The sequence below is a fragment of the Bactrocera latifrons genome, unplaced genomic scaffold (assembly GCF_001853355.1).
Source record: "Bactrocera latifrons isolate USDA-ARS-PBARC rearing strain unplaced genomic scaffold, ASM185335v1 scaffold_172, whole genome shotgun sequence".
NCBI classification, from domain to species: Eukaryota; Metazoa; Arthropoda; class Insecta; order Diptera; family Tephritidae; genus Bactrocera; species Bactrocera latifrons.
The window spans coordinates 171,555-186,876 of NW_017535208.1; the positions used below are offsets into that span (position 1 = coordinate 171,555).

At 39.3% G+C, this 15,322-nt stretch overlaps 2 protein-coding genes across 2 annotated transcripts; one reads left to right on the top strand and one right to left on the bottom strand.

Moving 5' to 3' along the window:
• The first annotated feature begins 6,483 nt into the window (after positions 1-6,483).
• LOC108966990 (glycine-rich protein) lies at positions 6,484-7,416 on the top strand. Its single transcript, XM_018930175.1, has 2 exons — positions 6,484-6,645; positions 6,721-7,416. Exons 1-2 carry the CDS (start codon positions 6,634-6,636, stop codon positions 7,168-7,170), a joined length of 462 nt encoding a protein of 153 aa, XP_018785720.1. The 5' UTR covers positions 6,484-6,633; the 3' UTR covers positions 7,171-7,416.
• Positions 7,417-10,366: 2,950 nt separating this feature from the next.
• On the bottom strand, positions 10,367-11,201 carry LOC108966987 (cuticle protein 16.5). Its single transcript, XM_018930173.1, has 2 exons — positions 11,106-11,201; positions 10,367-10,996 (listed from the first exon to the last, which is right to left on the bottom strand). The coding sequence occupies exons 1-2, from the start codon at positions 11,115-11,117 to the stop codon at positions 10,553-10,555; spliced, it is 456 nt and encodes a 151-aa protein (XP_018785718.1). The 5' UTR covers positions 11,118-11,201; the 3' UTR covers positions 10,367-10,552.
• Between the last annotated feature and the right edge of the window lie 4,121 nt (positions 11,202-15,322).

Here is a 15,322-nt window from a genome sequence, read left to right on the forward strand (position 1 = left end):
AAATTGAAAATGGGCGTGGCGTCGCCCACTTATGGACCAAAAACCATATCTCAGGAAGTACTCAACCGATTTCAATGAAATTCGGCATATAATATTTTCTTAACACCGTGATGACATGTACCAAATATGGGTGAAATCGATTCGCAACCACGCCTGGAATCTCGATTATCACTTTATCATGCGAGAGTATAAAATGTTCGGTGACACCCGAACTTAGCCCTTCCTTACTTGTTATAATAACGTTTTGATAATACTTGAATGAATTTCTTAGTCTTTTATCCTGACAAGTTGCAAGAGCGTGAAGTGTGCTGTACATAGCTCTTCCTTACATATATGTTTTTTTTTTTTTACTTTTTATTTAAATTTCTTGGCATTATATTTTTTCTGTTTATTCGATTAATTTATAGCTTCTATTAAAAGAATTTGGTTTGAACGAAATATACTTTCCACTTAAATTCTGAGCGGTTTTCTTGCATTTAAAACTTTTAAGTAAATCAGATTACCGTAACATTTAAAACAAATTTTCTACACCTCAAAATTTTAATTTTTGACATTGGCTGCTTTTCCGCATAAAATCGGGTATCAGATAATAACGTGGCTATCATGAAGCAATGAAATATCATTGGCACGATAACAATAAAGTTTGTAGTGGAAAATTTCGAAAGCTTTTATCCCAAACACTTGTTTGTATGTACACTCTCGGGAGTAGGTATTGCATGTAACGTGATAGGCCGGGCGATCTGTTTATATCACAAACATTGGTCACAGTTAACGGCAGGCGGCTCGAAACACATCCATGGCGGCTTAATGCATGCTGCACCGGAGTGTGGCAAGCAGTGTAATAGTGGCATGCAGCGACTTTTCTATTCCACTATTTGCCTCCACGGCATTTTTGCTTCGCCTGTGCAAGAAAAGCGAAATTAAGGCGTCCAAATGTGGAAACTCGAAATAATTCAGCAAAACTAGCTTAAAGATACAAACTAAATCATATTATACAACACCAGCCATAACAGCGCAGCGCATACCTCCAGCTGGCCAGGAGTTTGTGTCGGCTCACTGAACGACTGAACCACTGATCCGCTAAAAAGCAGAATGAAAGTGCATGCAGGTCGATAAATGAATCAGTACTTTTAAATGCACACTCGCATTTATGCAGCCAGCAAATAAATGAAGTGAGACCAACGTAAAATGAAAAGGAGGCCTCCCTATTCCCCAATTGTATTCGGATAACAACAACAATACAGTGAAAAGCACAGCTGCACTAGCAACTGTTGCTGCGATGGTAGTGTTTTGTGTGCGTTGGATTGCTGCAAGATTGGCAAGTTATCGTTGGCGCATGTGCGACATGCAATAATTCACAAAAGTCTAAAAGGCGTTGCTGCGGCTTCGAATTATCCATGTCGCCTCTGTACCCGCTTTGCAAATGAGACAAATGACGAAAATTCGTTAAAAAAGATAAACGAAAAAAAATCTTATGATTTACGACAGCACATATAATCCATTGTGTGTCAAAATCACATATTTCTTTTATTAGTGTGGGGGTTACTGAGGTTTACGTACATTTAGAAGTGAAGCTAACTTTGCCAAACGATTTTAATTCAAATTGGCTACCACTTATGTAGTTTTGACCACTTACATTTTACTTAATTTTAGTAGCAACCTGGGATCTTTGACAGTAGACCTAACCTCTTAGTGGATTAAAGCAAGGTATTATTTTGTCTCCACTATAAAAAAAAGGAGGCGTAATAATGTCACAATTTTCACATCAGTAGCCTGTTGCACAAATGTGACAGTTGTTGTTGTTGTAATGGTTATCTAGTCACTGTTTGGGCGGTAAGATTTAGATAAGTTGTCGTTGAAGTTATCCAACGGTAAGGGCAGGAAACGAGCTGATGCGACGGAATCGGACCATAGGGAGAGGGGCGTCAAATGGGTAATGTTAGCTGGTCATGCAAAGAGGTGGTTAGAGCGGGAATTCGTTGAATGCTGGACATATATTTGGTATGTCGTAGTGGATTCTGGATAAGTTGGAGTTTAACCTGCTACGTTATACAGAACGAAGCTTTGCAAGGGATCACTCTAGCTTCTCGCGGCTGCTCGAGCTCGTCGTCTGCAATGGGTGGTTCAAATCACCATCTCCAAGTAAGCCATTCACTGAGAGGAGGAAGTCGGATCCACTGTGAATGGCCATCAATGCTTGTCCATGTTTCTTTGTCCGAAATCTGATCGGTGTGCTATCTGATGTCGTTGACGTATTTAAGGAAAGACCTCTTGATGTTACTAATAGCCATTTCCGTTTCAAGCAGGCGACTGCAGGTATGGTTTTCACAAAAACACCCCGGCAGAAACTACTTGGGGAGGAGTTAATTATGTTCCTTAACCGAAAGCATACGGGCCTCACAGTGTACGTGTTCGATCGGAGGCATCAAGAGACATCCCGTTATAGTCCAGAGTGCAGTGATCTCGCATCTCTAAAGCTTCTTCGTCTTCTTCTTTCACTGCATCCAGGCGACCATATTGAGGCAGCATAGTTAATAACCGATCGGCCGATTGCCTTGTATGTTTGCAACAAAGTTTCATCGTCTTTTCCCAACAGAGCGGGTATTGTTTGATGTCATCAAGTAGCGTTGTGTGGTTGACTGTGTCAACTTTTTGCTTTTGATAGCTCTAACACTACGAGGATCGTCCTCTGACAACGAAGTTTTTGGTTGAGGCCCATCTGGGCGTTTATTACGCTAAGTGCTGTGATGGGACTGTGCACTTTAAAGAAACTATGTTGGTGTTTTTCTAGATTCAGTTGGTTAGTGAATAACGGGGGAGACTTATCGGGCGGGTTATCCAGATTACAGTTGTGGACCACTCCTTCGATTTTCCACTCCATCGATTAGGGACAGGCTGAAGCTCTTGGATAGGTAGTTTACTACCGTCAATCCTAGGTTTTTTTTCTATTTCGCTTTATTGGCAACACTATGAACATCCTCAACGATAAAAGTTAGTGGTGCACAATTTTTCATCATCAGAGGCATGGTGCTCGTATTGAATTTCAACACGGTCATCAATGTTAGATGTTAGATAAAGCCTTGGCAGTAGTCCAAAGCTTACACACGGCGGTGGAGAGGTTGCATGACTTCTCTATCCATTTTTTTCGCTTATGTTGGTTTACTATTTGCCGGTTCCACAAATTGCAGTAACTTAGTCGGGTATCATAGGGATCAAGATGGCATAAGATGTTGCGCTCTTTAGCCAAAACAGCTGCTTCGAATACGAAATTGAGGCGGAGTTCCGCGAATCTTCCAGCCAGGATGAAGCGAGCGGAGCAACTGTCATTACTTTGCGGTAATAACGTTCGCCAACAATTAAATCTGTAGTAATGGGTAGTGCGGTTCTCTCGGTATATCTGTGAAGCTGACCCAGTAAATTTTATTAAAGTTTAGGAGGTTACGGTTATCCACAGAAATATAGTCAAGAGGCTTTTCAGTCGAAATAATTATGGACAGATGTTCTGATGTGAGAGTTAGCTTAGGTTGCCAGGGCATGCTATTTATCTGACCAATGCTAGCGGTGGTAACATCGGGTAACCTTTTACAAGGGCCCATAATTCTGGTGAGATCTTCGGTATTCATTGTGCAGAATGTCGAATCGTCTATCTGTTCAACCATCTCCATCCTCCTATGATCATTTAACAGGCAGGAATGTCAAAAATTGATATATATATTTCGAACTCCACTTCGCCTTACCTGATAGCTATACCTTGATATATAAGTAAAGTATACCGGCGTGGTATGTCAGTAAAACGATGAAAGACGATCTGAGCAGCTGTTTAACTTGGTTTTTTGGACCGCAGCTGTCCATACGCGTTCCGGGCTCATGAATGCAATGATCAAAATGCCTACTAGGTGTGCTTTTTTGGCTACTCGAGTGGAGTGGAGGCGCAGTTCGCGAACTTGCTATAGACTGCACAGCCGCAGAGGCTAATGCCGCAGTAGTGTGTTCACAGTATGGGGTCCCTGGGGCAGGGCTTAATATGGGTCCTTCCATTACATGTTTTGCACCTAACCGCGGTGGATTATGAATGGAGCATTTAGCGCAAGCGCAGCGGAAAATTCCTCCGGACCCGAGTTGGACTCAGTGCCAGCACGAGTCAAGAGGGTGCCGGTGTGCTGCTGCCGAGTAAATTGTTATAATAGTTATGTTCGCCTAACCGTTACTTGTTGCATTCGCAATAAAATAGAAACTCCATGATCCATAAATCGGAATATTTCAGAATTTCGGTAACCATATATTTATATATATTTACATATATATATATATATGTGTATATATATAAACCACATAAATATGGATCCGATATATAATAGGTAGTTAGTTTCAGATTTTGGTGAAATCGTCGCCTTGACGATTAGCATCAATTATCTAGTTAAGGGAAAAATATGCCTGGGTTTATATAATTTTTTTTTTATTTATTTTTTTATTTTTTATTTTTATTTTTTTAATTGTTGTTCCCCTCTATCAAATGGTTGGCAATCTGAAGTTATATTCTTTCAACATTAATTCGTATGTCAATTAAAATTGGACCGACTTAAATGTGGGCTTTTATCGCTAAGCTTTAACGCTGGCTTGCCTATAATACATAATATATAGAATATAGGTAGCTAATCAGTTCATGCTCTTATAATTGCAACGTTATGACCCAATTCGACCAAAGAATTTTTATTTATTTCCACCAGGTAGAAGTTATTTTCATCTCAACTAAATTGATTGGTTTTTATTTTTACGGCTGATCACAATTTGCATTAAACATTCGTTCCTCTAACTACACTGGAAAATGAGTTTATTCTTTTAATACTCACGTTACTTTTAATAGAAAACTCCTCCCGTGGTTGTTGTTTTGGCCCAATATGTATTATTATTATATTCTTTGTTTCAACAGGTAGTATATTGAGTGTATATAATTAAAATATAAAGAAGTACTAAGTTCGGCTACAATTGAATATTTTATGATCTTGAAATTTGAAATTGCACGGAAAGACGGGAACGGTCACCCCGATTTTAACTCCCCGCAACCTGATCATTTACATATCGTTAGGTGAAGAAAACTATTATAATCTGTGTAACAAGTGCTAGAGTATAAAGAGAAAGGAGTTCTCGATTTTTCGACAAGCTAAACCTAGAATTTACTCAATGGTATAATATTAATTGAAGGGTTCCGCGTATATTATTATTAGTGATAGCTTGAACTTTCGTTAATTGAAAGAATGAAGAAAATAGAAAATAACTTGTTATCTCTTATATAAGCCATGATCACTATCAATAACATAAAGAAGTGCTAGGTTTTGGCGAAATGAAAAACTATTTACACCCGAATTTACTTTAGAGTAGAAAACTTCTACATATCTTGTCCTATATAACTCATGGAGAAAATTTCTAAAACATTTTAGTGTTTCCGTAAGTAGCGACTGTTTAGGATCTGAAGTATTTGTTATTGCTGTATATTCTATGAGTTTCACTAAAATCTTTAATTCGCAGATTTTCAGAAAACATAAAGCAAAATACATTGTAAGGTTCATAACGATTAAATCCGTTGAAGAAGGAAAAAGCAGCACTGATCTATACATTTGTGATTAATATGCACATAAATGATAACAACCAATTATTGCTGTTGTTGCTGCGGCAATAAACAAGGCTGTTAAAGTGACGTAAAGCACGCACTGCATTTTAAAGTCAAGTGGACCAACAACTGGGTCCCCTCCTCCACATGCAGACGCAGCAGCCACATAATATTCGCGTGTCCAAGTGTATGTCTGTAAGTACGTATTTGCCGGTCTGTGCGCTAGTTGGCTATTTGCAGATTATGTCTTATGCTCCTATAGGTGCATTTTGTTGGCCATGCGAAGGCAGCAACGTCTGCGGCGTGAAGCGTGAGGCTGGAAAAACAAGTTGCCGAGCATTGCGGTATGTATGTTTGTAGCGGATTTTGATATGATTTTCCGTGGAAATAGTTATCTCACTAATGTGGCGTGTAAACGATGAATACGCCAACTCCACTGACCGCCTTACACTAAACAATCACTAGGTATACATATCTGTGGAACACACGATGGCCAGTGGACTCATTAAAAGGCACAAATGTAGAAATGTAACAAACGCATGAAATATGTGCCACAGCAACTGATCGTATGTACATATGTAGCTCGATGCGCGACTAAGCGCATTCACATTTGCCACATTTGCCACATTAACTGGACACTCATGCAACACTTTCCATTTTAATTGAAAATTTTTATAATTTTATACGAATAAGAGCAAATACATACATACACATATGGGCCAGACTTGTCACATATTTGATGGGGCGTCGCGCATTGCGTGCACCCATTTTTGGCAGACGATTGTCTAATAGCTTTCAGCTAAATGATTTGTCGCCTATAAAACTGCCAAGCAGTCAACGGATGAATCACAGTGATCTGAAGTGATCAAAGCGAACTGGTACTAGTATCATACAGTTGGTCAATAGGCAATTAAATAAATTCGATATTTTTGTGAAGTTAACGGTGTCCTGCTGTGCACTATCCATTAACTAAATAAATCATCAACCCACGCACGTCCGAAGCTCTTACACTTACTACAAGCAACATGTTCAAATCGGTAAGTTACCACATGCAAGCCTGTTTAAAAGCACAGTAACTCATTGCATTTGACGTCCATTTGAATATTCCACAGTTGGTTCTCAGCTTGGCTCTGTTCGCTTGTGTACACAATGCGCTTGCAGGATTTCTCGGTGGCTATGGCTTGGGCCACGACTATGGTCACTATGGAGGACATGGACTCTACGCCGGCTACGGCGGCTATGGCCACTATGGTGGTTATGGTGGTTATGGCCACTATGATCACGGCTATGCGGCACCCATCATTACCAAGACGATCGCAGCAGCGCCGGTGATTACGAAAATTCAGGCCGCACCCATCATCACGAAAACCATAGCAGCGCCAATTGTGACAAAGACCATCGCCGCCGCGCCTATATCAATTGGACACGGCTATGGTTACGGGCATGGTTATGGCTACGGACATGGCTATGGCTTGGGACATGGCTTGTATGGTGGTCATGGTTTCTACGGAGGGCATGGATACTACGGAGGACATGGTTATGGCTATGGACATGGCTGGTAAATGCAAAGTAGCATGTTGTTGTGTGGTTTAAGTAAGCAAGTAAACGAAATTAACTGTACTGTGCTGGTTTGCCTAAGGGGTATTCACTGTGTAGTACGCATTAATGGCATATATACATATACTATATGTATGCTGTTAAGACGTGGCGTTGGTGGCCAAGCCTCATTTATTATACACTTATATTGTAATCGGAGCAGCACTAATATAAAAAGACTGCAAAATCTTGTATGTGTTTGTACTTAATTATCACTTTATTGCATATTCTAGTGTGTGTACATTTATTGTTGTATTGATTACTATTAATACTTGTCTATGTAATGCAAATGTCAAATGCCAAAAACCAAAATAAAATATGAATTATTATTCACCCAAAGTCACGTGAGAATTATATGTGAACCGAAAGTGTTTCTTTTCTTGAGAAAATAGTTGTTGTATTACCAACTCATACAAAAGTACTTCAACATACATCAGTTTACATTTGTGTTCCATACAGAAAAAATACATTTAATGCTTACCAATTCGGTTGAAAGAATGACAATTCCACAAATTTTAATTTATCAACTTTATTTTTCACTCAAAAAATTAATGAATGCCTTTAGCTTTTTCGGCATATATGAAGCTAAACACCGCTCACCACTTTGCTCGTCTTGTTTGAGATCTGCTCTCTGCTCGAGTTAGAATATCGACGTCTCATTAACGTTATATAGTCTCCTTCTCAATTGCTTCTTCAATATATAGTCGTGCCAATTATACATGAATACCAGTTGTTTCTGCGATACATTGGTCAAGTGCCAGTAAGTACCATGAACCACTTCTATGACGAAATCCGTTTTAATAGCAACCAGAAACATAATTAAAATCGTCGAAGCTAACTATAAAGGAAGTGTGCTAAATTGAAAATCTCATTCGCGTATATACAGACGACAGACGAAAAATCGACAGGCAGACGGACACGAATAAATCGCCTCAGTTCGTCACGCTTACCCTTTATAGGGTCTCCGTGGTTTTTTATTGGGTGTTAAAAGCTACTTAATATAATAAGATTAATCTGGTACTTAACAGTGGACTTCACCCAGCTCCGTAGATGTGACCTCCACCTTTCTCTGGGATTCAGTAGAAGTGGTCCTCATCGACCACTCGGAGAACGACGAAAAATCATAGGGCTTAACCAAGTTCAAATGTTAACCAATACGATGCCATATAGTAGAAATAAGATGTCAATCTGGACAATCAGTGATTGCCATAACTAAGAACAAAATTAAGATATAAAACTGTAATGTAATGGCACAAGGGATAGCAATAGCAAGGATCATCTGCGGGTAAAATTATTTGAAAAAATGGGCGTGGTCCCGCGCTCTAATAGGTTAAATGTACATATATCTTAGACCACCAGAACTACAAAATTTTATAAGAGCTATAACTGAAATTTTAAAAATGGATGAAATAGGATGATACCCCGGTCCCTTTCCCATATAACGGTCAAGCATTTATTAGATGCTTGATAAATCAGTAACTAAATGCGTCAGAGACATTAAATTTATATGAGATGTCTTTATAGGAGTCAGTGTAAAAATTGGACCATGCGCGTGGCACCGCCTTCTTTTAAGTAAAATCGCATATCTCAGGGCTTGCTCTTCCGATTTAAACCAAATTCGGAACGCAACATTCTTTTGACATTCCTATGTTACAGTGTGAAAATCCCACCCATTTCCCATATAGCATACATATGTACAAAACCTTGCTCGAACAAGGCTTTTAGCGCATGCCATCTTATGAGCATAGTTTCTTTAAATCCAACAAAAATTGTCTAGCCCCTAGGTACCAAACATGTGGACCTTGGTACCAATAGTTGACTATTGATCAAAATGTCGGTCAATGTGAGATATATAATTGAAATTTAGGGATAATACTTTTGTGAGAATGGTATGTCTGTATGTCAAAAATGGGTTGAATCGGACAAATACATCTCTTGGCCCACATTTACTTAATATAAAGATTTTCGAACTTCGCGGTGACATGTCGGCCAATATGTGCGTTATCCCAATGTAAATAAATGAGCATATTTTACTCATAACAGTTTATTTTTGTATCTTAAACAGATAAAACGAAACTTGGCTTTGCGTCTATATAACTAATATCAGGATTTTCGAACATCCGGCTGCCTTTACGGTACAAGGTGCTTTCCAAAGTAAACAGGAATTTTTAAATCCATCCTCCATCTGGTGTCGAATGGTGCGTTAGAATCTGCTATTTTTATCGATTACCCAGTGAGAATAACATTTCATTGATTGGAAGTGAAGATATTGCAATTTAAGTGTCGGTATGTTTGTGTTATCGGCGCGAAAATGAGCTTCGAACAAAGAGACAACAATAAATTTTGTTTTAAAATTGGTAAAACTTTAACCGAAACATTTCAATTGATGGAACAAGTTTATGGCGATGATTGCCTATGCCGTAGCAAAGTGCACGAATGGTTTCGTGGGCCAATCAATATCCGTCATCACCGGAAATTCCATCGAAACTGTGAGTGAATTCATCAAAAATCGGCCGAAATCATCATTGAAATTCATAAAAATGGGATTAAACATCTCCAAAATATCGATTTATCACATTTTGACCGACCATTTGAGCTTACGAAAAGTGTGTGCACGGTTTGTTCCGCACAAATTGACTGACGACCGAAACTTGCTCAGAATTCAACAATCGAAGGACGATTATTTGACCAAAATGCACATTTTAACCATTAACCACTCCCCGTATTCACCTGACATGGCACCGTGCGGCTTCTTCTTTTTCCGGCGGCCAACCCGCCATCGAGCTAAAACACTCGTTCGGACTATGCAAAATGCTTTATTGGAGCAATAAAATAAATTGATTTTGCCGAAAAAAACATTTTTTTTTTTTTTGAGTCCTGTTTACTTTGGAACATACCTTGTATCACTTTAACCAATGTTAATTATCGTATCTATATTGTTAGAACATTTTTTTCACTAACACAATGCTTTTTTAAATTTCGGTTCATTTGAAAAAATGTTTTCGGAACTTTAGAGTTAAAAATAATTGCAAGGATATTAGCAATCAAGAACATTTTCAGTGTCATATGATGATCAAATCAATATCGATAAGGGACTTTATCCTAATCATTAGCAAAATAAAAATCTTTAATATATACACTAGGCATTTTAATATTTTTTTGTTTATTTTCAGCGGCAGAAATTTATACACAAACGATTTCAATGCGTCTCTCAGCACAGAAATAAGAAAAGAAGAAAATTACAACGATCTACATATATAACATATTTACATTTACAAAACGACCCTTTGCAGTAACATAGGAAATCCAGTTCCTCTCGCCTTTCTTCCATTCGTTAACAGCGCAGATTTACCAGCCATGACCCAAACCAATACCATGACCCAAGCCAACACCATGACCCAAGCCAATACCATGGCCCAAGCCAATACCATGACCCAAACCAATACCACTACCCAAGCCAATACCATGACCTAAACCATAACCCAAGGATGGAGCAGCAATCGAGGCGGTCGAGATAAGGGGTGCAGATGCTATTTTTGTTATTGCTGGAGCGGCATACGAGATGGCTGGTGCATGCGAAATGGCTGGAGCTAATGAGATGGCCGGAGCAGCAGCGATCTTGGTAATGGTCGGAGCGGCATAGGAAATTGATGGAGCAGCAAGTGCAGCATGGCCATATGAAATGGCTGGAGCGGAATGGAGGCCATCCAAAAGAGCGCCACCATGCGCACCACTCAAGTATCCTGGCGCAGCTACGGCGCTACCGACCAAAGCCAGAGCGACAATGACAACCTGTAAAGGATGTCGAAAAGAACAAACACATATGGATTTATGTAGATTTCACATATTTTCAAATAGACACAATATTCCGATGATGTCTGAACTCGCGGCGAGTACTCACGTATTTGAACATGTTTGCTGATTTAAAGTGTTTTATATGCGATTTCTCGACGAGCAAATTCGATGGCAACGTGCGCACAAAACGGATCGTAGCTTAAGAACGCGAAAAACAGTTTGATTCGGTGCTAGCGTTGAGCAAACGCTTTTATACCGTTCAAACAAATCTAATTTTTCAATAGAAATACACCGAAACTCAACTCTGCCGTTTAATCGCTAAGCACATTTAAATTGGGCGGGAAACGAAGTGGCAGCTGTAGTGTTGCAGCAATTGAGCGACACACAGCGAACGCATATCTGAGCCGAAATTAAAGCCTAAGCTGCTGTTGAAGCTGACGCTGGATGTGGACGGACGACAAGCGCCTTTACATATTTTTCAGTCCAAGTCAAAGTGGTCCACAGCCGCCTGACATGCCTAGCAAACATACACACACACACACCTATATGTATTTCCTTACTGTTAGTGTTGTGAAAACAGTGTGACACAGTGGCCGGGGTTGAGCCACATGTGAGGCAACGGCCTGTCGACGGCGTCATTTCGGCTCACTGTCATTCTGCCCCAGTCGTCGGCGCACAGCCTACGGTATTTGATAGCATTGCGCCTAACAGTGGCAGCCGGGAGTAATGGCGGACTCCTTCAATGTGTTGTTGCTGTTGTGACATGGAAAGCTGTTATTTTTCAATTTCATAATGTTCCTCTTTGTCCACGGCGACAGGTTGCAGGCGACTTTATGAACCGGCTACACCAAAAAGCGTCCACTGACGCTCAAAAAAGAGGTTTATGTAGCTAGGCAATTAACCGGTCCTCAAGTGAGAATTGCCAACTGATTGGCTGCATTAAAAGTATGAGTAAAATTTTTGTGAAAATATGACTCATGTGATCGATTTGTCGTGTAATCAATAATGTTCGATTTCAACGATTTCGTATGCCTTTGTTTGTGCGTTGCTGTGTGCACTTTAAATCAGTGAAAGGATTGCAAATAGTATTGTTGTTTGTTATTCGAAAGTACCACTGAATTAGCTTGTTATGATTTCCTCCATGTAATTATACAATTCTATTAACCACCACCAACCTTTCTCCAAAGTATCCGTTAAGAAACTCACTGCCCCTCTCCTGCAACTGTTTCTACTCACCAACATTTCTATTGCCGGTATGTGAGCGGAGTTAGGTTTGAAAGGAAACCCATATTATCTGGGCCTCATATCCCATTTTGTGCTCATACATATTCTAACGATATCTAAAGCACTATGTGCAAAATAGCAATAAGTGGAGTGGACATCGTGATGAGCGCCGCTCGTTGACGTCTTTCGAGTTTCCTTGCAAGTGTGATTTGCTCTAAGATCCTTCACCACTCAAAGACCTCATAGACGTATTGAGCTTTACTTGGTGTCGTAGAGCCAGAGGACTGTGGCCTCTATTAATTTCGAAAGCGGTTGCTTTTCGCTGATTACCGTGAAGATACAATAAAGATAGAACTTGAGTTGCAAAAAGAGCTTACTAGTGGCGGAAAGTGTTCTTCATATATCTGTGTCTGAAAAAGTACTTTCCAATATGTGTAGTTTTATCGCGGAGGCTGCTAGTGTTTCAAATTATTATACAGTGTGTGATATTTTTGCTGAGCTTCCTGGCAAATATTCTGAAGAACAAACATTCAAATCTACAAAAGATCGTTCAAGCTGTCTGAAAATGAGCTCCGATTTTCATTTTCATTGTAAGATAGACAGTAGCAGCTGTAATGAAGAAGACGTCCCAGTACCACTATCGGTGTCGGTTTCTTAGAAAGTGCAAAAGCAACTGCGGTCACATTCAACAACAACGCTGTGAAAGTATCTATATAAAAGTATCTATAATTTTCAACGGTCTTCACAAATAAGAGGCTTAGGGTATACTGGCGGGCTACCAAGCTATACATAGACCTATCTATCCTTTGTAATGCCTTACATAAATCTGATCGACTTTTGTAATGATAGTTGAAAGTTCAGTTCAAGCTGAAGTTTACGCTTTTTCCAGTTCAAAAGAGTCGTCATGACTACATCTCATACTTGATCTAGTTCCTGGAACTACTCAGGTGATAAATATCTCAGGCGAGTACTGAATTGAATAAATTTTAGATGCTGATAAATTACTCTGCGAAGGTAAAAGGTTCCACATAGACCAGCACATTCAAGTTAAATTCATTACAAACACAAACATACATATATAAATAAGTATTTTAAGTGTTTTTAGGTTCTGCACATACATAGTCATCAATAGCGCCTCGTATTAAGCCCGCTTAAGGGGCAAAATAAATTGACCTCTTGCCCGAAGTTTTATGTGTGAACAACGCATGTTTTGTACATCTTGTAATGCTACTAGTCTAATTAGTTTTTATTAAACTTGTTGCACAGACAGCGATTATTGCAACAAACACAGTGCACTCCTTTATAATGAGCTTTGACACACCCTAATGGGCGGCAACTTTAACGTCGTCTACGGCTGCAGTCAAACATGCCCAGAGATCAGGGTGCATGAATGAAGAAGTCTGGCGGTATGTTGCACTAAAGGAGTGATGGTGGCAACTACTGCATGCGCAGCGCATTGCAACAATTGCCGCCATCGCTGCTGCCACATTTGCCCCGGACGTAGTGCGTGGTGCAAATTTAATGTAATTTCGGCAAAGAGCTGACATCATAGCTTGCTAAATGCAATGCAATCCAATGACTTTTATGCAATCAGCTGCAATACATGCGCCGAGTAATAGTTCAATTTGATCGGCTGTAAAAGATTATAGCTCCGTTCACACGCACATACAATGGCTCATAGTTACTGCAGCATGTAGAAACATAGCTAATGATTGTCTTTGTAAGCTATTATACTTGCATATTGCAATTTACATGCACATACATACTGGTACATATGTATATTCGAATGTGATGCCTGCTAACTGCCTTGCAATTCATTTTTACCAGTGGAAAAAAAGACTGCCTTCATTTTAATGTATTCCAATTCCTATTGAGCGATGCTATTATTATTAACGAGCAAACGTTTAAGTGCGTTCTTAAAACTGTGAGGCAGGTGTGTCGTACGAGACAAGAAAGAATCAACGACAAGACACTTTACATACACAAAGATATCTGTGCATAAATAATGCAAATGCTTGATTTGCTATTAAACTTGATATTTTAATTAATATTATACAATTTATTTGATTTGCTGTACGCAACTCCATCTCATAAAATCTCATTTTTGGCTGAATGGATTCGTCAATAAGCAAGATATGCAGGCTTCGTCAATATGCAGTATGCATATGCCAGTGGCGTCTTTGAACCGTACTTTTTCTATGATGATCAAGACCGGCACATTACTGTGAATGTGTATCTCTACGGCTCAATGATAATCGAATATTTTGGGCCCGAATTGGTAGATATGGACTTGGACATAAGTAGATCCAACACCTCCTACACAGTAAATTCGATTTATTGAAAATCAAGTTTGTTGAAAGCTTCATCTCACCAAGTCACTTGGCCGCTTCGCTCCTGCGATTTGACACCGTTAGACTATTTCCTGTGAGATTAAGTCAAGTCTATGGTCTATGCCAACAAGCCTGCGATAATTGATAAACTTTGTACGAATATCGAACGTGAAATTGCAACGGTATCGGCCGATTTATGCTTGAAAACCGCCGAAATTTGGGTTCAGCGTCTGTACTTCTGAAAGCGTAACCATGCTGGCCATGCGAGTTCTATACTATACTTTCACAGGAATAAAGAATTTTATTGCTATCCCAAACCTTTTCTGTTTTATTAAAAAAAAAATCTTTTATAACGCTCTTATTGAAAACCCTGTCAAATATTGGATCTATAACTATTTTTGAATTTTTTTATTTGATCGTTTATTGAAAAAAAAAAAAATCATGTACAATACTATTATTCGGAGTATTGCCCATCTAAAGCAATATTATTTCCCATTTTTCTGGAAATTTGTGGATTCCATTTAAAATGAGCGGCACCGCCTGGTGGTCCGAAATTAATCAACCCGCATTGTCTTTATGATTTTTTAGATTTAGAGTAATCGCAATTGATCCATTCTTCATCAGCAGTCTTCTTTTCGTAAAGTTCAAGCAGCATTTCTGACGCAAAATCGATTTAGATGCGGCTTCCATTCATAAGAACCTTCTCTTATTCTCAATCGAACTCAAACTTCTGAATTAACAAGTAAAGAAGGGTTAAGTTCAGGGGCGA